The 25397-nt window shown below is 34.6% G+C and overlaps 1 protein-coding gene across 1 annotated transcript in view; it reads left to right on the top strand.

The window, feature by feature from the left end:
• LOC124357939 (cytoplasmic FMR1-interacting protein) overlaps positions 1-24645 on the top strand; it is a 62049-nt gene extending 37404 nt beyond the window's left edge. The window contains 8 exon segments of the mRNA XM_046810065.1: positions 5171-5370; positions 7819-7952; positions 14260-14451; positions 18046-18249; positions 18812-18906; positions 21180-21418; positions 22102-22249; positions 22973-24645. Coding sequence (XP_046666021.1) covers positions 5171-5370; positions 7819-7952; positions 14260-14451; positions 18046-18249; positions 18812-18906; positions 21180-21418; positions 22102-22249; positions 22973-23182 — 1422 coding nt within the window. The 3' untranslated portion in view covers positions 23183-24645.
• Positions 24646-25397: the final 752 nt, after the last annotated feature.

The following is a 25397-nucleotide window of genomic DNA, read 5'->3' as shown; positions in this document are numbered from 1 at the left end:
TGTGGAAAAAACCAGAAACACCCAAACAGACACACAAGCTAAGCTCTATGCTACCGTGCAAAGCTTCAAGGTAAACTGCTCAAGCAGTAAAAAGCTACAAGTGCAAATATAACAGGGGATAGTGCAGTTAGCATGCAACCTGCAACCCAAAGCGAAAGTTCAAGACATGCAGGAATTACTTTACACTAAACTATATATCCTTTTATCCAACGTGCGAAGTCTCAGCCTAATACTTACCCAGTAGGAGCTGCAACAACCGGCTTATTCAGCCGGTTAAACGCGTTCCCTTAGTCGACTTATTTTTTAAGTCTTTGACATGAGCTCGTAGCATATTCTTTTTCCGGCCACAGAGGCTATAGATATTCGATCCGACCTTTTCTGCTATTTTATATGGCCCGTGGTATTTCGCCGCTAGCTTCGAGGTGAAAGAGTCAATCGCCGACGAGAGATGGTGTTGTTTCAGCAACACCAACTCCCTAACCCGGAAATTTTCCTCTCTCCGCCTTAGGTTGTAATATTTTGCTTGAGATTGACTCGCTCTTTCTAAGTTCGAATGGAATTTCTTGTATAGTTTTGTGAAAGCTTCTAATCTTTTTCGGTTAGTATCTGTCACATGAGACTCGGAATCATTTTGTCCATTCTGTACCTCTATAGGACCATGGATTGCATTTGGTAACCGCAACTCCCGTCCAAAATTTAATAAAGTTGGAGTAAAATTCGTAGAATCATGTACGGCGGTGTTCATTGTCGCTACGGGTAAGGACTGTGGTCGTACAGCCCCTGACATGTTTCGCTTGACTTCCTTGAACGTGGCGGTAGGCGTCAGACCAAGCATCTCTCTAATAACTTCCATCTTTGTTCCCGTCTTCGATTGCACGTTTTGGTTATTTGGGAGAGTTTCGTAGCCCGTTGCTCGTCTCCCACTTCCATAGTCCGTAGGAGCAAAAGCGGGGGAAGGGCTCTTTGCAATCCCACCTCGTGCTAATCGCACTAACTCTGCTCGCAACTGCTGCCTATTTCCGTCACTTGGTACTCCGTATTTATTAAGTTCAGATTGTACCTGTGGTTTGGTGAGCTTATAAACCCAGCCGACCCTTGCATCCAAGTCGGTTTATATATTGCCGTCGTCGGCGCTTGGAGCTTCCAAAGTCTTGAGGATTTATCGGGTGTCCTGTTTAAACGGTCTTTGGTATTACGCCAGTAGAAGTAGACGTCGTAGGGAGAGGCTTCGTTGTTTTCGAATCCGTTTTCTTTGTATCACTTGTAGTACCGCTTTCTCCTCCATTAATGTACATCCGAAATACGTTCCATCCAAGAAGGTTTAGAATGGTTCTCAGAAATCTTAAAATGTATAGATCTATTTTTAGTTATTCCCAGTTAATTAGTGTATTTTAAGTCGTATCTGTCGTATCGCTTAGTATGTTGTTTCTCGATTTTTATTCTTTTCAGTCCAACTGTTCGGGCGCCATTTTATGTGAGGTGTTTCGGTATAATCGCTTTTTATATCGTTTGCCCTGATAGTTGCAGTCGTGCTGGGTCCTATTCCAGGGTTGTGGTATCGCCTTAAATTTTTATCTTACCCGTGCCCTCACCGTACGCTGGTAGAGATCGAAATAGCAAGGTTAAATGTAAGTGAACAGAAAAACTCAGACTGTCGTTCAGTGCGAATTCAGTTATTCGCACTCTTGGGTAGGGTCCAATAAGCGGACCCGGTTTTTTATATCGAAGAATATAATCATCGATACCTAATATTCGCATATCGAATCATAGACTATCAATCGATATAAAAGTAATAACAATCATATGTTTAAATTAAAATGTGAATTTAATTATAACAAATAATAAATGAACATAACCAAAATCAGGGAAACTCATAACTTTAACTAAATGAAACAGAACGAAAACGTTTTTACTAAAGTTGTGTCCACCATTACCTTCTTTTTTTGCATCTGAAGACGACCATGTTAGCTCCTCTGACAGTTACATTTGTTACCTTTCCACAAATATCATATAATGGATTCTTAGGTACTAACCCAACATCCTGAAGCTATAAAAAACATATTTTATCGTCTTTTAAAGCAATTTCGTGAAGCTTCCTAAGATTGACGGCCATTTTAATACACAATGTTACGTGAAATTTAAAATATTACCTTGTATTATTTGAAAGTGTTTACAGCTGTTCATATAGATTATTTAAGTTAAAATAATTCATCAGTATCGATTGATTATATCGATGGTTATGATTAAGTAATATCGTTTGCCAATTTCGATATAAAAAACCGGGTCCGCTTATTGGACCGTACCCGCACTCTTCCATGGAACGATATCATCACCGTTTATTGTTCTATATTTCGCGATTTCACGTAAATAATTGTTAATTAGAACTGTCAATGCCCTGTTCTAAAATATGACGTTTAGAATTAAATTCTATCGTAACGAAGATTCAGCGATTATTTGTGCGTGAGACAAAACCAGATTTTAATATCGGTGGTCCGCGAGAACTTCTATTCCGCAGCCGTTGACTCCAAGCGGTCCTTTTATCGCCCGCTCTTTTCTTCCGTGTCTGTTGTTGCGCGGTGTTAAGCTGAAGTTATTATGTTTTGGTTTTACAGATATCAAAATTAAATATTAAATATATTTAACCAAACAAATTCCTTCTCTATACTAATAATACTAACGTTATCGTATGAGGTTAACCAAGAGCAAAATGTCTAGGGGGAGTCTTGAGTTATATTCCTCCTCTGAGAAGCAGCTAAGTTCCTCCAAGCAAACTTACTTCAACTATAATACAGGTATTTTGTATGTACTATTTTTCTCGTAGACTCTTAGTGTCAAATCTATTGATATTAACAAGCAAAAAAGTTTGTTATAGCCTACAACCCAATATTCACTTTAAAATATAATTTTTTAAAGTAGGAAGTAAAGCTTATGTTGTTTGCAGGGCACAAAACAGACATTTAGAAACTGGGCTGAGAATTGAGAGTTTCATTAAACCAATGACTAATATATTTGTAAACAGTGCTGCTACCCAGATAGCCTAATTAAGTTCCTAGCCTATCCTGGTGTCCATCAATAACTTTAAGCTTAGGCTATTAGGCCTACATGACTTGCAGTATGCAAACCATATGGTTGTAAGCTATGGAAGGTTTATATAGGCTATATCTAGTGGATGGACTATGTAGCTACGCCTAAACTATCTTATGCACTACATTATTAATTCTAAGAATAGGATCACAAGCTTATACGGCTTATAGGATGCAAAATATCCTTATGCGAGCTAGAAAAGGTAGTGAAGGGTAGTAGAACCTATCTACAATAGTTATGCCACTGTCACTAACCACTTTAACCTATTAGCTGCTCTTAACCTATCCAACGCACCGAATTTTTAGTTTTAGTTATAGGATCACAAGCCTATATGGCTTATAAGATGCAAAATATACGTTTGCAAACTGGGAAAGGTAGTAGGACCTATATTTAATAGATACACTACTGTCACTAACCGCGATAACCTATAAACTGCTCCTAACCTATCCTACGCATATTATCAATTTCGGCCACAACGTGATAGTGTCTTTCTCAAAGATTCCACAAAATTCGAGGTTAACCAATCAGTATGAATTTTTATATTTATCCTTTAAAATTCAATATTCGTATTCTTATAAAATTTTCTTAATGATTACAAATTGTGGTGATTTACCAAATAAATTATATATAGCGACTGCGTATTTTCCGATACTGGGCTCGTCTCCTGGAATCGATTTCACACTTCCGCAACAAAGTCAGCAAGTGAACTCTCCTCCTCCTCTTGACGGGTCGGCTGTATAAGTAGACCCCCAGTCGGTCAGTTGCAGAAACGTGTTTTCGTCAGTCGTCTGCGGACGCTGCAGCGGCCACATTGGTGCTCCGTCTAACTGCACTGCCCCAAGTAGAGAGGTTCCCTAACCTCAAATCAACTCTTTCTTTCTAATGGAATGATGACAACGACTATCGACAAAAATAAATCGACACATCCACTTGTTAAAATAAACGTTTTCTCATTTAAAAACAAAAGATGGGTATAAAATTGAACCCTTACAATATCAAAGGCCAAATATTCATTCACAGAGTAAAATGCCTTTTCTTTAAGCCATTTGCTTACAATTTTTTTTCAACCTATTATTAGGGTTGTGTCAATAGCACAGATAGCCTATTGCTTTAACATCAAAATTCTTTTTATTCTAAATTAAATATATGGTAACGAAATAAAATTGTAACGAGCTACACTGTAAATTTTAAAGTTTTTATATGGTAGGACGTGACTACTCCACAAGAATGGTGAAATCAAGATCATGTAAAACACAAGTACAAAGTTATATTTTGTCCTACTGAAAGAGTTTAAAATGAGCCATCAATGCATTTAGTTATTTTTAGAATTTGTAATTCGGAGTGTGATCTTTATAATGTTTAATGTGGATTTTTTCTTCAAGTTATGAAGAAAATCTGGAATCATGTATTATTTTTATATTATGGTGATAGGAATACTAAGGAATGCGTAAAAATGTAAAACTATCCACGATTTCTTTTAAAATGAAATATGATGTGATCTGAGGAAATTATATGTTTTTTATGCATTCCGTATGATATGAACCAGCTGTATCACTGAGTAATGGCATGAGACAGAGTTTTGTTAACTGGGAAATTAATGATGTATGATAATTGAAAGCATTTTACCTTTGGGGTGATTTAAGTTGTTAGCTTTATGTTCAGAAAGGAGCTTTCTTTAACCACATTTGAGGATTTAAATCATGAAATTTTTATTAAAAAAAGGCTGCTAAAGAATGAATTTTTCTTGCAACACTGCCCATTGTAATTACATTCTTTGATTAGTGTCACATGAAAATCGGCTATAAACTATGAACTAAATATCAATAATTATTTTTTCCACCAGATAATGTGAATATTTTGTTTTGTTTCTATTAAAAAGCTGTTGAAGACCAACAGCTGTTGTGTTGTTTCCTGGAAGCGATTTGCGAATCTTGGTGCAGTTGGGTAATATATAACAGTGCACGTTAATTTTATGTAAACTCAAACTTCATTGACTACATTCATTTACAGTGTTGTTTATTTTGTTGTAAACCAAGCACAATATATTTTCACATGTAGTGTAAGAACTGTGCTTGACTGTACACAGGAGCTGGAGGGCCTGCTGCAAGTGAACCGTCTGTGTCACAAGCTGCTGAGCAAGTTCCTGGCTCTAGACCAGTATGACGCTATGTACAGAGAAGCCAACCATAATGTGCTGGCTCCGTACGGCCGTATCACCCTGCACGTCTTCTGGGAACTCAACTACGACTTCCTACCCAACTACTGCTACAACGCCGCTACCAACAGGTTATCCTCCAGTCCATTATTGACATTTTTATAATCACATTAACAAAAGTTCAATTTTCAGCTTCTTTAATCTGGAATTTGTTAAATGTGCATTGAACAGTTTTTTCACATATATTCTGTCTAAAATGGTTTTAGTACTAGCATTATGTGAATAGTTATAAATTTCAGTTTAAAATTTGTTAATTTTTTGGCTCTCCACTATAAACTGATGATCTAAAAATATGATTTTGTCAGCACAGTTTTTTTTGTGTTTTAAATTGAAAAGATAGGTTATGAAGTTGAAAATTTCTTTTGGCATGCTTTGTCACAGTCGAGGATAATTGTTGTTTGTTAACACTTTGAGTGCTGGCCCTAAATGACATGTAACTCTGTAGAATGCTGGGCGTTTTTGGTGGTTTACAAATTTTTTAATTTAAAAAAAAGTAGAATGCCTTAATTTAGCTTTTTTAAGTGAGATTGTTAGTGGTTTTTTAAAAAACTACATATAAAAAATGTTTTTTTTTAAACATATATTTTTGGAAAAAAATTATTTTTTGAGATAGTTTTTTTATCTAACTTACTAAACTAAACATGTATACAATTATTTACAATGACCCATTTACAAATATGAACTGTCCTTTGAATATACAAATCATGTTTTTATGTGACAAAAAACTATCCGTCATATTGATGCGTCGGCAGCTGTCAGCACTGTTTTTCAAACAAATAATATTAAAATATGAATATATTTTCATTTTGTCATAAGAATATATATTAGTTGAATAAAGTTAATTTAATATAATACAAATTATAGTTTGATTCACGAAAACAATCTTTTAGACTTGTTTATATGATAAAGTGGTAATTTTCTAAGCAATATATGGGTTTTTTAAAAAATATAATGTTCCAATAGTCAATTAGAAAAGGAAATGACTGTTTCTTGCGGAAAGCAGTTATAGGGAGCAGGCAACTCATATATTTGTTCCAATAGGAAAAAAAATTATTTTCTTGCTGGAAAGCAGTTATAGGGAGCATTACCTATTAGTGATCAGGGGCACTGACGTGATCTGGGCTTCAAATTTGGAACTACTCGAGTTAATTTTTTTCTAAAAGAGCAAGCAGCGCGAAGCGCTGCGCAGCGGGCAAGCATCGTGCGTGATCTTCGTAACGATATGAAGATCTGTATATACTGAATTGATTCAGGCCAAAGGAATGAGACAGATTCCTTTACAAATTTTTACGGAGATTTTGTATTGGGCGGATTATATAGTTTACTATTACATTATATTGTAAATATGTAATAACAATTATAAGAAATTTTTGATGCGTCGGCACGATGCACTGCCCGCTGCGCAGCGCTTCGCGCTGCTTGCTCTTTTAGAAACATAATAATATACTCGAGTAGTTTCCAAATTTGAAGCCTAGATATTTTCAGTGCCCCTGTTCATAATAGGTAATAAGCAATATATGACTGTCTGGCGTGCCTAAAGTTATAACTGCTTATAAGAAATTCTAGTCATATTCCTTGATTCACGAAAACTATGGAACATTATATTGTAATATGAAAATAATCGAGGTTGACCCATATATTGATAAATAGACTTACTTATTCTTACCTGAAGTATGTGTCAAATCTTCTTCCATTAAATCAGGATCAATGTCAGAATCGTCAAAAATACTATCTATACCAATAAAACTATCTTCATCTAATAAATCACTGATCGCAACGTCGTTCAAGCTGCGAGAAGCCATGATTGCGACATCGACTGCCGGTTGCAACGAACGTCACGTCAGCGCCACGTAAACAACGCGGGCCGAAGTTGCTTTGTCATTAAGCTCATACAATACATCTGACGCTTTCTAGCGGTGAAATTGTGTTACTAAACACCCAAATAACATTGTAGAGTAGGCAAAACCCGTTTAAATACGGACAATTGTAATATAATGCCAATTGAAATGACAACCACGTAAAACTACGGGATTAGCATTCTTCGGAAGTTTCGCCGTTTCCGTAAAATTATGGGATTAGCACTCTAAGTGTTAAATAGTTAACGTTCATTTCAGGAACTTTATCAAGCCAATTGTCATACGGTTTCTTTCAATGGCAACAACAAAATCTCAGTGATAGTTCAAAATTATTTTAAACGTATTATTTTGTAAATTGATGTTTTTTTAAATACATTTTTTTACATTTCTGTAATTTTAACTGTTACGTTGTAATTATATTCTATGACTATGTATGCTCAGTATATAAAAAAGAACATAATAAAATCCTCCGTAGTAACAGTTTCCTAAAGTAAATAATTGTTTTATAAAAATCATTGTTGAATTAAAAACATATTACTTAAATTCTGTTTGGATGTCTACATCTTTTTTATAGTTAGTGGTCAAAAGTTAGAAAAATAATCTGGTGTCGTATAACATGCTGTTAGTAAGTTATGTTGAATAATATTGATGATGATGATGCAGGTTTGTGAAGTGCCGCGGCATCATGTTCACTCAGCCAGTCCACAGGGACAAGCCTCCACAGATGGGCCACCACTACCTGTGGGGCAGCAAACACCACAATCTGGCCTACACCACCATCTACGGCCAGTACTCAGGTATGACGAAATCTTACAAGTTACACTTTAGTTATTAAACTATTGATAATTTAGAGTGGTGATTTTTTTTAAGTTCTGTTGATTGATATTTATTTTTGTGTCTAAATATTGTAAATAGCCCAAATAATGATAGGCCTATTTTTTTGTTCTATCTTGGCGTTATATAATTATGATGGATAACACTCATAAGAAAAGTAGTAAAAAAATTCTATAATATTGTTATTTTGGGTTATAATTTTATAAAAATTAGTGGATGTGTTTAAAATAAAGTGTTCTTTTAGTGTGGTTGACGTTATTCAGTGTGAGAATTGGTTTAGCTAATTATTTGAGTGTCAAGAAAATTTTTTTTTTTAAAGACAATAGACATAGACATAGATATTTATTTGTACAAAACGTTCTTTACATGTTTTTTTACAATAGTGAAACTGGTGTATTGTCATAATATACAATACATACTAAAGCCTTATAGTAATTTTATTATGTTACAATAAAAATTTAGTCAGAAAAATAACAAAACACTTGATTTTTATTTAGAATTAACTAAGGAGGTTTAGCTGTAGTTCATCTATTTCATATATAGCTTTGTCAATAAGAACAGTCTTTAATTCATTTTTAAATTTTCCTATGGTCATTGACTTAAATGTAAGGGTAGGGTTATTGTACAATATCAAACCCCGAATACAAAGGGCTTTTTTCATAGAATGTTGAGCGATGGAAGGGTATTCTAAAATTAGCGTTATTTCGAGTGTTATAATTATGTTGAAATCTCTTAGATCTTCTATTAGTTGGTCTTTGCTTAAATGGATATAAACCAACAACTCATATATGTACAAAACTGGTTTAAAGTTAATATTTTTTTATTTCTTAAACAATGATTTGCAAGGTGCTCGAAAATGAGAATTTGTCATTATTCGGATAATTCTTTTTTGTAATCTGAAAACTGCTTTAATGCCAGGAGCTAGACCCCATAACACAATCCATAACTAAGAATTGATTCCACATAACCATGGTAGATTTTAGAACGTCAAATTAAACATTTTCTCTTAAGTGTAAAAATATATAAGAAATGGATCCTTAGTTTTGACAGAAGGTCATTTAGATGAGCTTTCCATTTAAAATTACTATCAATTTTAATTCCTAAGAATTTATGTTGAGTCAACTAAATTTGGGAAGTTAAAATTGCCTTTTTTTATTATTTCTAATACCAAATTTTATTACTTTGGGTTTTATCTATATTAAGTTTTTAAACCATTGGAATGAAACCAAGAATCCAAATCATCCATCACTTCTGAAAGAGTGATTATTAGTTCTTCACTAGTAGAGCTTTTGATAATATAGCTGTTGTGTCATCAGCAAATAATATTAAATCTTTGGTAATAGATCTAGGAAGATCGTTTATAAAAATTAAAAAAAGAAAAGAGGACCCAAGATAGAACCTTGTGGCACTCCCACACACTATTTACTTTTCCAATTTTGAATACACTTTATTGTAGTTCTCTTGAATAACTGTTCTTTGTTTCCTTTTTGTTAGGTAAAGACTTTAGAAGGGACAAACAATTTCCAACCAATGCCATAGTAGTCATGTAGCTTTAACAGTAAGACGACCGAATGATCTACACAATCAAACGCCTTAGACAGATGACAGAAAATACCGGCTGTATTTCCGTGACCCGTCCAGACCATGTGTAATATGCTGTTTGTAAATTCTGTCAAAGCTGATTGAGTATTCATGTTTTTTCTGAACCCGAATTGTTTATTGTAAAAAGAGTTTTGTTTTTTTCAAAAGTAATCAACTAATCTAGAGTGAATAATCTTTTCAAATATCTTTGAGAAATTGCTTAGAACTGAAATAGGTTGATAATTATTTAAATCTAACTTCGAGCCCTTTTTAAAAACTGGAGTAACTTGAGAATACTTTAATCTATCAGGAAAAATCCCTTCATTTAAACATTTGTTAATTATTTGTGTCAATGGTTCTGAAATGATATCAACAGAGATTTTAATTAGTCTTATTGGTATCCCATCCCACCCTACAGAAATTTTATTTTTAAGACCTAAAACACATCTCCTGATCTCATTCAACTGTACAAGGTTCAAGATTGTGGCAATGCAACCCTCTCTTCAGTACAAAAATTTCTTAATGAATTATGAATTCCTTTTAACAGTAGCCTTTGGAACACTAATTTTTTGTACAATGTTAGAAAAATAATCATTAAAAAGTTCAACAATTTGAGTGCTGGATTACTTATTTCCGTGTTATTTGAATCTATTAAAGTAATTTTATCTTCTCTGTTTTTATTATCTTTACCGAGTACTTTATTCACAACATGCCAGGCAGCCTTGCATTTATTTTCTGAGTTCTGTATAAACGAGGAGTTTGCCCCTTTTCTTTGCCTCAATAACTACTTTTTTGAAAATCTTTTTGTAGGATTTTAACATAACTTAGAAAATTGTATACTTCTACTGAATTTTTGATTTCCAGTGAAGTTCACGTTTTCTTTTTGCTGATATTTTTATTCCTTGTGTAATATCCAATGTAAAACTACTTTTTTTTTCTTTTCTGTTTAACTTTAAACCAGTTTTTGGAACAAAAGCAGACTCAAAATGTCTTAAAAAAACAAGTTAGAAAGTTATTGTAGCTTTCCTCGGCATTTATACTTGGGCTTACTGTTAATCGTCACAATTTTTTTAGTGATTCCACAAAAATATTAATTTGTTTACTAGAGAATATCCTTTTCCTTACCAGTATTTCTTTAAAGCCTTGCTTTTCTATTGTATTTTGTGGGATATTTAAAAAAATCGCATTATGGTCAGAAAAGACCTAGGTCAATATTCATTTTGGCTATAACATCATATCCTTTTCTAGTTAATATGTTATCTATACAAGTTGAAGTATTTACTGACACTCTAGTTGGATCACCAAACATACACTGAAAACCATTACATTCAATTATTTCTAAGAATTTGCTTGTTATATCATTTTCTACTTTTATATTTACATTTAAAGTCACCCACTATTAAGATCGATTTATTCTTTAATACTTTTTTCAATTATTAAGAACATTTTCTCAAGTTTGGCAAAAAATATTTTTCTGGCATTATAGTCTGGTATAGTGTAGATAGAAACAATGACTACGCTATGATCAAGAAGCTCAATGCACGAACATTCAAAAATAAAATCTTCATATAAATCAATAAAAAGTTTAATTGGTATATAGGGATAGTGTTTTTCTATTAAAAGACAAGAACCTCCTCTTTGATTATTTTGTCTTACATAATAATCACCTAAAATATAATTATTTAATGAATTTAATATATTTTATACTCATTGTCAAGCCAATGTTCGTTCAGTGAGATTATCTTTATTTTTGATTTCTGATAAAAATATATTTAGTTCTGAAATTTTTGTCTTTGCTTATACCTCGGATGTTGTAGTGCATTATTAAATTATAGTTTCTAGCATGCATATTATTACTAGCTTTGGAGCATACTAAGTTAGCCTTATGAAGTTGATTTTGCATGTCTTCTTTGGGAAAATTTCTGCTAATTACATTTGGAATTAATGGCTGGTCTAAGTTTTGCCGAGACTGTGTCGTTGTCAAGAAGTTTCTAGTTTAAATCTACACTATTACCAGTTACATTTGTTGAAGATGTATTAGTGGGAGAGACATTTTGTAACTTTGTAGGTGTCTTAGTGAGAAAGGTGTTTTGTGAAGATGTAGAAGAGTCAGTGAGAGAAATATTCTGTGAGAGTGTGTAGGTGTGTCAGTGAGGGACAAACAAGATGCAAATGTATCTACCACTGAGACCTATATCACTGAGCACAACAACTTCACCGGAGAGTGGGAGACTGCGATGAAGGAGAGATATCTAGCTGCTGTTTCTGCGCCTGGTGGCTCAGCTAATTGCTTCCTCAGGGTTTCTGACAAACTCGTTGTGTGTGAGGCCTCTCCACAGTTGCCTCTGTGCTGTTGGTTGTTCATACGAGACTATGCAGACTGTTGCTCCGGTAACCTGCTGAAACTCAACAATGTTCTTGGTGAAATGAGATACCTGGATCAAGTCTCTAACACATCCGACTGCAGAACACACCAGTGTTTTGAGATCTTTCGAGATGAAGTCTTCTTGAAGTTTTAGAAAGGCAGGCATCATATTCTTGTTTTGTTGGTTTTTCCACTGTACTTGTCCTTGGTAATTAGACTATACACTGATGGACCATTGATTACTTTCTGATACGCCAGGTGTTTATTTACCAAATCAGATGTTTTAGACCGGCCAAATCTTTTCCTAAAAACAACGGCAATGCCAGCTGACATGTGTTTCTCTGTGTTTTCAAAATCGGCAGATATGGAGTGTGCAAAACCCACCGATTGGTCATTTTGAAAGTGGTCCATCAGTTGGCTTATGTCTGTTTCAAGAACGGTAATTTTACATGATGGAATAGAGAAAGGATGTGTTTGATTTTTAGGTTGTCTTGGTACATTATGACTTGTGCCCTTCATTTGTTTCAATTTAGAGACCAAATCTGCTATCCTGGCTTTTCCTTTCATGTTTAAAGTGGAGTCCGTGTGCTGTGAAGACGTGTCATGGAAGCAGATGCAGAGGCAGAAGCTGTAGGTTTGGAAAGTTTTCAGCTAACCGTTCAATTTTGGAATTGATTATAGATATCTTTAAATCAAGCTGAGGGCAGATCGTGTCGCATCGGTATTGTAGACAGAATAAGATTGATGTTGTTGGAAATCATTTACTAATTTAGTGATATCATTCATTAGTGTATCAATGCCTGTAGTCTGGATGTTGTTAGTACCAGCCAATACTAGAAGGTAGTCACTGGGTTCCAGCTCCGCTGTAAGAATTCTTTAACTTCCTTTTGTTACCTGGCTGAACTTTGCTCCAGGTTTAACAAAACGAGCAAACATTTAAGGTAGTCTTCTGTTCTATAAGACGACCTAGGTCCCTACCATGGCTGTCTGCAAGTATTATTAGATTAGATTTACTTTTCTTAGTTGCTTTATTCACATGTACAGTTTGGTCTCGGGGTCTTAACTCGACCTTTATTTTGGTTTGGTGAATGCTCAGCAGTTTATTTACCAGTGGCAGGGAGCATTTGAGACAATGCTGACCTACTGACTCAGCTTTATTTATTTTGTCCTGTAACTGTTTTTTATCAAAGATTTTATTGTTATCCTTTATGTTTCTGGTAGTATAAGAAGTTTTTGAGTATATTTAGTGTTAATATGTATACATAATTTTGTTCAAAACAAAACAAAAATCATAAAAATTTGCCAATAAATAACAAAGTTATGACATTTTATAGTGATTGAATAATTTCTAAAAATAGCATGGCACTTTTGGTTAACACCTGGAAAAATACCTTCAGCATTATTGACTAAAATTCCAAAAAAAAGTCTAGCACTGAAAGGGTTAAACAGGTTTTATCTAAAAAGAAATGTCAGTGAGCCGATTATACAAAAAACTATCAAACTTTTGTTGCAACATTTTAAGAATGTGTTTCATCTTAGTTTATGCATTGGTTCAAACAAGATTTTAGGGACCGAATGCACCATGGTCGGCTCCTTGTGAAATGTTCTTTAAATCTATGGTACAAGTTGTATAGATGTTTTGAATTGGCTTGAAATGCTTTTCTTCATTCTTTTCTTCGTACATTCTTTTGGGTGTAGAAACTAGTCAACAAAGCTACGTCCAGCCAGTTTATAAGTTTCTCAATTGTTGGCATACCCTTACTTTGGTCAAGATCTTAGTAGCGAGGAAGGTGTGGATGGGCACATTCTGATGCAATTTTGAGTCCTTCGACAAATGTCTTGGACACATTAACTCTGCAGAAAATTTCCATATCAATCTCGTGAGCAATAGTTTTCAGACATATGTCTGATAAATGAACATTCACTCGCATCACATTAGTCCATGATGCTCGTCGATGATAACCCAATGCGGGTATCGTCATCATCCTATTCTTGACCTTCAAAAAAAGACCTTGTGTTACCTTAACTCGCTGATCCCACAGAGTGCATGCTTTAAAAGATGATTATGGAACTCTTTCCATTGTGGTCTTCCCAAGTTAACCGTAAAACTTCCACCACAAAGGGTCACAAAGTGACACACGGAAATTGCTAGCCATACTCTCTGGGTAGCAAGAGAACACCGAGCGATCTAGCATTCGTTCTCTGATGTAAATTTGCCTCGAAAAACACATTCTTTCTGAACTATTTTCTGAACAAACCGTGTAATTTTAATTTTAAAAAGTTATGTTTATTTGTATTATTCTGAGATGAGTGGTTGCTGGCAGGTTTCGTTGGGCCGTACCACTTCCGCACCATGTGCCACCTGCTGGGTTATCAGGGCATAGCTGTCGTCATGGAGGAGCTGCTCAAAATAGTCAAGTCCCTGATACAAGGCAATCTTCTCCAGTTCACCAAGACTCTAATGGAAGCCATGCCCAAGATCTGTAAACTCCCAAGATACGACTATGGCTCTCCAGGTGAGTTTATACACTTAGAGTAAAACTGTTTTGGAATGTTGTATATTTTTCTTCTTGTAATCCTAGTGTTAAAAAACTTTATTGATGGTATAATATTTTTCTACATTTTTCACCAAAGGCAGGTTAGGTGAAGGTTTAGGTTATATATGTTACCTAATAAACAGCTGTTTGAGTTTTTATAAATGTAAAACTAGAAATCTACACACTTAAAAATTTGCCTGCCATAATTGTGTAATGTAGCTGCCAGCTCCAAGGTTAAAATAATGTTTAACCCTAGAACTGTTAATCGACAAAATTTTGTCGGTCAATGCCGCTTCTGTGGTGTTAACCGTCAAAATTTTGTTGGTCAAACATTCCCTCGTATAATTACTTTTTACAATATACTCCGGTAACGTATCGATATAATTCATGCACCATTGGATTCAGGGAAGAAATATGCTAGAGAACAGATGAGTTTTATTCCTCTTTGTATTATGGTTATGACGTAGCAAGCTTGTCATTTTGAACGTAAAATAAATTGACGCAATTTTGTTGTGACCGCCATATTGCCGCTGCCGTTCTGTGTCACTTTCGTGCCGAGCTGTGGATATTTGTAAGTTTTAATAGTTTTACGCGTGTTTTTAGTGTCGTATTTAATGTGTAGTGTGTTGTTTGATGTAGTAGTAGTGTAAACATATATATTTTAGAATAAATCAATTTCTATTTACTGAAATATGTTTGAGAAATTACCGGCTTTATGTAGGCTATAGCAAAATGACTTGGCTAAAATTCATTTCACATAGTTTGTTATTGTTTTCACTTACTAAACGTTATTTATAGCACTCTTTTAGCTCTGAAGTAACTATTTATTTTTGGTAAATATATAGTTTTCACAATAAAATATATATTTCCTGTAATTTCTTTGGTTATATATAATAACTGTTTGGGTTATTCTATAATTTTTCCATATATTTAGTTATATTTATAGTTTTCTAACTACATAATATTTCCTATTACTTTTAAACCATAAAATTTATAAATTTTGATATAGTACAAGCTTTAGAAACGATTTTATATTTTGCTGAATGAAAATTTTTTGCAAAATTTTTGAATAATGGCAAAATGCAACTTTTTTTTACTCTTCAAAAAACAATTTATGGTAATTATTTCATTAGTACTGTATATTCTATTTTATTCTAAGTAAGAAAATATGCAATATAACATGTATTCATAGATAAATGTATTAGCAAAACTTGTTTTACAAAGTCTTACGTGTACACCTGATTTTCAGAATTTATACGCATCGCTGCTTTTTGTTACTATTGAAATGAAATGAAATATGGTAATTATTTCATTAGAGGCGGAGTATAGGGCTATTTTATCTCTACCACTCAACCTCACATAATATACAGATATATATAACATATTTACATTTAATGACCTTAAAACTATAACAAATTCCATTTTAAATTTAAATTTAACCAAAATATATACTACTATGTAATAATTAAAAATCAAATTTATCAGCTGAATATGTAGAAAATTTTCAAACAAAGATAAATTAAAACTTAAATTAACAATACTTATTGCTTTATGATGCTTTCATAAATGTGTATAATGTTTATGTTTTTCTGAAACTAGATAAAATTTGACACAGAATGGCTATCTCACTTTTAAATATATCTCACTATAACTTCATTTGCTAGGTATGGTCCCCCCAAATTTAAGAAATATTTTTAGTAAATTTTATATTTGATTAAAAAAAGTGTTTATTAAAAAATTTTGTATGGTTAATTTTACAATATAGTATAATTCGTTTAATCCTGAACAAAAAAATATATACTTTTATTTATATTGCTTTTATTTTAAATTTTTAATAATTTTTTTTAAAAAAACCTGCGCGAAGCTCCAAAACAGCCCCACACTACAGGATGAAATGATCGCCAGTTCTAGGGTTAAAAATATTTTGTTGTAATTTAATATCTTACATCTTACATTTAAACGTGGATAAGATATCGGGTTTATTTTACAGACTTGCTTGCAGCTCAATCTTATATGCTGTCAACATGCATACAAAAAGCGTGTTTGCTAAATACATACACAATGCAACGTTCAAAAACGTATTATAGTTTAATTGAGTTGAGAGTGGTTTTATGTTACCATGACCGTTCATAGAGTTTGATTGTCATGATTCCAAAGAAAGAGCAAGCGGTTTGTTATATCAGACCATAGTGAGTGATTTAAATTTTTTTAGTGCAGTTCAATATATTGGGGCTATGGCATTGATAGTGTAAAAATATCTTACAATTTATTCATCAGGACTAAATTCTAGACTGTTTATGAAATAAATTATCAAAAGAAAAATTTGGAAAATAGACCTAATAGTTATTTTATTGATTTTTTAATACATATCGATAGATTTAACATTTTACTGATGCAGAGGGGGCTTGAAAAAATTTAAGCACCACATAAAAAGTTCTCTTTTGAAAAGTGACTCATTGGAAAGATTGATGATCCTCAACTACTGCTCAAATGAGATCCATCAAGAACATGAGTACTTTCTGATAGTCATCGCCACCACTGGAAGTAGCAGCGTCGGCAGCATCTTTAGGGATAGATCCCCATCATGAGTTTAATTGTACAATAATGTTATCTAGTATGGATATTGTGTTCTGGTCTAAGTCTGTGTTCTCTTATGTTATCTCTTCTTTATCAAAAGCTCTATGAACTGATTCATGGATTCTGGACTGTCCTGATCCAACTTTAGTATCTTTATATAAGTAACGAACCATTCTTTATGGGTGAGGTTATCAGCTTTGATGTAAGTTTCCAGCAATTCCAGAGCAGGTGGTTGAACCTGAAGTAAAAGCTGAATCAGTAATACACCACAGAAGGGGATGATGTAGTTGTGCTGGGTTACTATCAGTTGAATGACATCGTGCAATATCCTGATGCCAAGACTGAGCTGTTCGACAACTTCCGAGAGCTGGGGAACACCATCTCGTTCTGTCTGTTGACATCAGCTCATTATGTTATGGTGTAGGTGTGCTGGGCTACAACCACGCACAGTTGAATGACTTCGTACAATACCCTGATGCCAAGACTGAGCTGTTCCACAACTTCCGAGAGCTGGGGAACACCATCCTGTTCTGTCTGTTGACATCAGCTCATTATGTTATGGTGTAGGTGTGCTGGGCTACTACCACGCACAGTTGAATGACATCGTGCAATACCCTGATGCCAAGACTGAGCTGTTCCACAACTTCCGAGAGCTGGGGAACACCATTCTGTTCTGTCTGTTGACATCAGCTCATTATACTATGATGTAGGTGTGCTGGGCTACTATCACGCCCAGTTGAATGACATCGTGCAATACCCTGATGCCAAGACTGAGCTGTTCCACAACTTCGAAGAGCTGGGGAACACCATTCTGTTCTGTCTGTTGACATCAGCTCATTATGTTATGATGTAGGTGTGCTGGGCTACTACCACGCACAGTTGAATGACATCGTGCAATATCCTGATGCCAAGACTGAGCTGTTCCACAACTTCCGAGTGCTGGGGAACACCATTCTGTTCTGTCTGTTGACATCAGCTCATTATGTTATGATGTAGGTGTGCTGGGCTACTATCACGCACAGTTGAATGACATTGTGCAATATCCTGATGCCAAGACTGAGCTGTTCCACAACTTCCGAGAGCTGGGGAACACCATCTTGTTCTGTCTGTTAATGGAACAAGCTCTTAGTCAAGAGGAAGTTTGTGACCTGCTTCACGCTGCACCATTCCAAAACATCCTGCCTCGCCCATACTGCAAAGGTAATTGAATTATATATTATATCTATTATAATCTATAATATATTATAATCTATATATTATATGCTTATAGATTATATTTCCCAAGTAATTAAATCTTAGTAGAACATTATTTGAATGGATTAAATGTTTAATATATTGTGTTTATAATGTTTAATCATGATTTAATTTTATGTTGGTCCGAATAACTCGAATTTTGTTTAAGTTTGTACCAGTAGCTCATTCAAAGTTTTATATCCTGGACTAAAAATTTATTAATGGTATGTTTACAATGTTTAGTGGTGTATAATAAGATTTATAATTTGTTTAGAAGGAAAAAGAAAAAGTACAATACGTAAGGTTGAACATTAATCATTCATTGTCCAAAGACATCTTCTTAACTTTTGATACATTGGTAACTAGTATCAGTATAAGGCTTGAGTATTTTTAGAAAAATATGTTAAATATATCTATAGATTGATCTTAAAGTGTTAAGTGTAGTTTTTTACCAATCTTATGACAAGTATTCTTTTGGTTTGCTACAATGTTTTTGTGTTGTGATTGATTTGTGTCCCTTGTGTTGCAGATGGAGAAAAGCCAGAGAACAAACAGAAGCGAATGGAACAGAAGTATGGCTCTCTGCAGATTGTGCCCAACATAGAGAGGCTAGGGACTGCCAAGGTGAGTGATTAAAGAGTCATGTAAAGATATGTTCAGCCATAAAAAAAGTAAAGTTCTTTTTGAGTCAAGTTTAAATATTGCCATTTGTTGGAACTAAGAAGATATTAACAAGTAATACAATAGTAAAATGTTACACTGGGATTGGAAAAATGTGTTACACCAACCAACAATAGCCTGAGAGGGAGGATCTGACGATATCGTGATTACTTGTAATGATACACATGTACAATGTGTTACAGCAATTCATGATAACTCAAGAGGGGGATTTGTTGATATTGTGATTACTTGTGATGGTACACATGTACAATGTGTTACAGCAATTCATGATAACTCAAGAGGGGGATTTGTTGATATTGTGATTACTTGTGATGGTACACATGTAAAATGTGTTACAGCAATCCATGATAACTCAAGAGGGGGATTTGTTGATATTGTGATTACTTGTGATGGTACACATGTAAAATGTGTTACAGCAATCCATGATAACTCAAGAGGGGGATTTGTTGATATTGTGATTACTTGTGATGATACACATGTACAATGTGTTACAGCAATCCATGATAACTCAAGAGGGGGATTTGTTGATATTGTGATTACTTGTGATGGTACACATGTACAATGTGTTACAGCAATCCATGATAACTCAAGAGGGGGATTTGTTGATATTGTGATTACTTGTGATGGTACACATGTACAATGTGTTACAGCAATCCATGATAACTCAAGAGGGGGATTTGTTGATATTGTGATTACTTGTGATGGTACACATGTACAATGTGTTACAGCAATCCATGATAACTCAAGAGGGGGATTTGTTGATATTGTGATTACTTGTGATGATGGTACACATGTACAATGTGTTACAGCAATCCATGATAACTCAAGAGGGGGATTTGTTGATATTGTGATTACTTGTGATGGTACACATGTACAATGTGTTACAGCAATCCATGATAACTCAAGAGGGGGATTTGTTGATATTGTGATTACTTGTGATGGTACACATGTACAATGTGTTACAGCAATTCATGATAACTCAAGAGGGGGATTTGTTGATATTGTGATTACTTGTGATGGTACACATGTACAATGTGTTACAGCAATCCATGATAACTCAAGAGGGGGATTTGTTGATATTGTGATTACTTGTGATGGTACACATGTACAATGTGTTACAGCAATTCATGATAACTCAAGAGGGGGATTTGTTGATATTGTGATTACTTGTGATGGTACACATGTACAATGTGTTACAGCAATCCATGATAACTCAAGAGGGGGATTTGTTGATATTGTGATTACTTGTGATGGTACACATGTACAATGTGTTACAGCAATCCATGATAACTCAAGAGGGGGATTTGTTGATATTGTGATTACTTGTGATGGTACACATGTACAATGTGTTACAGCAATCCATGATAACTCAAGAGGGGGATTTGTTGATATTGTGATTACTTGTGATGGTACACATGTACAATGTGTTACAGCAATCCATGATAACTCAAGAGGGGGATTTGTTGATATTGTGATTACTTGTGATGGTACACATGTACAATGTGTTACATCAATTCATGATAACTCAAGAGGGGGATTTGTTGATATTGTGATTACTTGTGATGGTACACATGTAAAATGTGTTACAGCAATCCATGATAACTCAAGAGGGGGATTTGTTGATATTGTGATTACTTGTGATGATACACATGTACAATGTGTTACAGCAATCCATGATAACTCAAGAGGGGGATTTGTTGATATTGTGATTACTTGTGATGGTACACATGTACAATGTGTTACAGCAATCCATGATAACTCAAGAGGGGGATTTGTTGATATTGTGATTACTTGTGATGGTACACATGTACAATGTGTTACAGCAATCCATGATAACTCAAGAGGGGGATTTGTTGATATTGTGATTACTTGTGATGGTACACATGTACAATGTGTTACAGCAATCCATGATAACTCAAGAGGGGGATTTGTTGATATTGTGATTACTTGTGATGATGGTACACATGTACAATGTGTTACAGCAATCCATGATAACTCAAGAGGGGGATTTGTTGATATTGTGATTACTTGTGATGGTACACATGTACAATGTGTTACAGCAATCCATGATAACTCAAGAGGGGGATTTGTTGATATTGTGATTACTTGTGATGGTACACATGTACAATGTGTTACAGCAATCCATGATAACTCAAGAGGGGGATTTGTTGATATTGTGATTACTTGTGATGATACACATGTACAATGTGTTACAGCAATCCATGATAGCTCGAGAGGGAGATCTGCTGACCAGAGAGCGCTTGTGCTGCGGCCTTTCCATATTTGAGGTCGTGTTGTCTCGGCTAAGAGGGTTCCTGGACGACCCGATCTGGGTGGGTCCTCCTCCTGCCAACGGAGTCATCAACATAGACGAGTGCACAGAGTTCCACAGATTGTGGTCCGCTCTGCAGTTCGTCTACTGTATACCTGTTGGTGACACAGAGTTCACTGTCGAGTAAGTAGTGCTACTCTCTTTTGAGTTGGAGGGTATATTTCATTCAGTAAATAGTAGCCTGCACACCTTTTTTGAAAGTCCATACAGACATTGTATTTCTACAAAGATGAAGAGAGTCTTCATCCTGCAATGTTGCTGATTTACAAACTTTTTGGAAGTGATGGTACATGAACATCCTTCCATCCAATAATTACCAATGTGAGAAATCTTGGCGGTTCGGTTTTAAATTTTAAATCTATTCAGTAACATAAGTCCTGTCAATTTGAGTAAAACCACTGAATGACAACTAATATAAATTGATTTTTTGTTAACAGCAATATTCAATCAAATAAAAATGCAGTGTTTTGTTAGTGTTGATAATTCACTACCAGTTTGGTATTTTACAAAATTGTTATGTAAAAACTGTTGATTTAAATTCTGACTATAACTGAAACAAATAAAAATTTTTTTTATTTACAGCTGAAATAGCTGTAGTGCAGGCAACATATTTGATACATTACACTACATAGATTGCATTAGATATCTTAGGAAGTAAACGCGAAATAAGTGGAAAATTTGCCTGATTCATATCAGTGATGAGCCAACTGGATGACTGGACGTTTTCCAGTCTAAAGAAACAAATATTTGTATTGATTGGCCAAGAGTTCTACCCAGATGATGGCACGAGATGTGTATTATTACAGAGAACTGTTCGGAGAGGGCTTGAACTGGGCGGGGTGTACCATGATCGTGCTGTTGGGCCAGCAGCGCAGGTTTGAGGCTCTGGACTTCTGCTACCACATCCTGCGGGTGCAGAGAGTCGACTGCAAGGATGAGATTGTCAAAGGCATTGTGAGTTTCCACTTTTTGATCGTAGGATGCTCTTGCCTGTGTTAGGGATAATCACAGACAAATTGTCCATCTTAAGTATTTGAATGATCTCACACTCTGTGAAGTTGAAGCAAAAACACAACAGAGTTGGAGAGTTCCATAAGAAAGAACACACTTAATAATTATAGATTGATGAACATTTACATAGACATATTTTTTTTTATCCACAAAAAATTCATAAACTACAATATCATATGTAAAGAAAAGGCTTTTTCTTACCCCTATTTTGAGCTTCACGAATAATATTGCGGCTGACGATCAATTTTCATAAAAAAAAACTATTTGTTATTGATTTAAAGAAAAACAGGATCTTGTTATTCCAGTCAAAATTTAAATTTTACAATTGTGTAGTCATTGCATGAAATAGGTAATGTCTTAAATGGTATTTTATAAGAAAGGGACAATATTTTCTTTTATTTACGTTTGTGGTCGGAGCTACTAGCCAGTAGCTTATGATCATTTTATTGCAAAATAGGCCCAAACTATTTATTGTTATGACAATGTCTTATCCAAGCCACAATTTTGAACTACAGGTTGGCAACCTCAGAAACCTTGCAGACATTTTTATAAATTTTTTATTGTAATAAATAAAATAGTAATAAATACAAAATCAAATGCATAAATGTGGGCTATCCTTATTTAAGTAAAGCGGTGGCTCAGCACATTGATGTCTGTTTTGTGCAGAACCTGAAGCGCATGGTCGACCGCGTGAGGAGATTCCAAGTCCTCAACTCCCAGATCTTTGCGACTCTCAACAAGTACCTGAAGTCCAGCGACACGGAGGCCATGAGTGTGGAGCATGTTAGGTGTTTCCCACCCCCCATCCACCCCTCACTGGCTGCCCACGCCCACTACTACCGGCCCGAGCACTTGCACCAGGTCATACAGAACTGACTGCGGCACCGGCCACACCAGTAGCCTACCACTCCCACCGTCAATCAGACACCAGAGTTCCGGAGGAGGTTTTATTCATTTCACCAGATATAAGTTCAAAACTGTTAGTTTTATGAGGCTTCTCCTTTTTTATTTTAGATATTCCAAGTGCAATGAGTTGTATAAAATACTTTGTATATAGAAAAGACATTGTATAAGGTTGAGTGTGATTCGCTTTCTTGGTTCCAGTCAAGAGGATGTCTCTCGTTAAATCAAGATGTCCTGGTGTTTCCGTAGTTAAGGTTCACCAGTAACTCCATTTGATGGTAATACTTCATTAGTTAACGTATTTTATACATGCGTTCAATGGCTTTTCCATATACAATGTGTATATGTGTTTTAGGTTGTAATCCCAAGATATCGTTAAAATACTTTTGGATTTACTTTAGTTTTCCTCCAACCTGCAAGGTTACTGTATGTCCTTTCTGTTGAAGTACAAATCGATACAAAGAATACAATGTGGAAGTCAACTCGACAATAAAACTCGAACCTCAAATATGAGATAATGAAACATCAAACTCTGATTTACTAGCAGCTATGTTGGAAGTAAACTGCTGCAAGAGAAGTAAGGCCCCACAGTCTTCCCAAATGCATGTTCCTAAACCTGTAACACGTAAAATATCAACTCTATACTTTAGAAAGGTTTTTACAGTATGTTTAAATTCTGTAAAAACTGACTGAAACACAAATTCGAATAGATTTTCAGCACTTTTATTACCAGCAGCAGAATTACATTGCCTTTCAGTGAATCTCTTCAAGAATGGGTGAATTAATTAAAGGGTTCGGTTTGGTCACAAGTTTATTGTAACCTTAAATTTTGTTCCAGGTTTACAGTAAACTGTGTATTACATCCCAGCTACTAAATAATAATATTTGGAACTTTCAAATTCAGACTTAAAGAATATGAAGTGTGATTACAATTTGTAGGAAATGGCATAGGGATGCAACTGACAATTTTATATTTACCTGTTGTATATAATATTCTATTTTATAACCAGTATTTAATATTGTCAATTAATTATTTATTGTAATAATCAGTGATGTTTTTATCGTTAGGATAGGTTGCACTTGAAAAGATCTGGATTGGTACTGTAAATATTTGTAAATTAAGCTTAAGTTCGTAATTGATTGCTGGCCTACAGCACTAAACCCAGCTTAGTGCACTCATGTCCATTTATTGTATTGTTTTCATAAACATTATTCAGTTATAGTAATAGTGACAGTTATAGTTGATTTCACATCCATGTACTGTATTAAATTTTACATATTATGCACAATATTAGTCAGTATAACGTACAACATTTGAATACTATATAAAAATATTACCTATCATCCACAGAATTTTAACATATAAATACCCTGTATTGTATTATTTGTAATGTATTAGAAAATAATATTTTATATTAAACAGTTAAATATTTACAAAAAAGAATATGTATTTATTTATATATCCTCTTCATTCTAATTTATTTATGCTACTGACATTATTATTATATCTGAAAATGCTTGTTGGTAATTTAGATAGATTATGTTTTCGTGGCAAGAACATCAAAAGTAATTTCTTAACCATTTCCTTACCCCTACAACCTATTTTTTCTCCTAGGAGAATTCCTGGTTAGCTTATTTATACCTTCCAGTTGAACCTACACTGGGTACAGCAAAAACCAATGTCACTTAAATCTTTGAATCCTTATGGATGTTCTGGAGCAAATGTGATTTTGGGGTGAAAAGGGCTGGATTAGTTTAGGGAAATTTAGTTAGTTTAGGGGGATTAGTTTAGGGAATGGCTGTTGGGGAGGACGGGGCTTCCTTGGTGTTAAGAGAACTTTTTTATCATGTAATGCAGCCGTACTGTACTTTTTAACTTTATTTCCCTTATGGTCAGGTCCTGGAGATCTACACCTCCACCCTCAAAGTCAACTGATTCATGACGCCTTAATTCAAACATAGGAGACATCTTCCTTCTCTAATCATCACATCCACCATACTATCCCATCCAACCTCACCGACCAATCCACAGGGTTGTCATAAAAAGCTATTTAACTGAAGTTAACAACCATTTCTAAGATCCTTAAACCTACACAAGTTTAGAGTATAGTCCACTCCAAAGAGAATGGTCTTACTTCCTCAAGGCACAGTTCTCACACCTAGTCTTCTCCACCTTTTGTTAATCCTG

This window comes from Homalodisca vitripennis, chromosome 3 (genome assembly GCF_021130785.1).
Source record: "Homalodisca vitripennis isolate AUS2020 chromosome 3, UT_GWSS_2.1, whole genome shotgun sequence".
NCBI classification, from domain to species: domain Eukaryota; kingdom Metazoa; phylum Arthropoda; class Insecta; order Hemiptera; family Cicadellidae; genus Homalodisca; species Homalodisca vitripennis.
The sequence above is the reverse complement of the archived record's forward strand: the minus strand, read 5'-3'. Positions and strand labels throughout refer to the sequence as shown.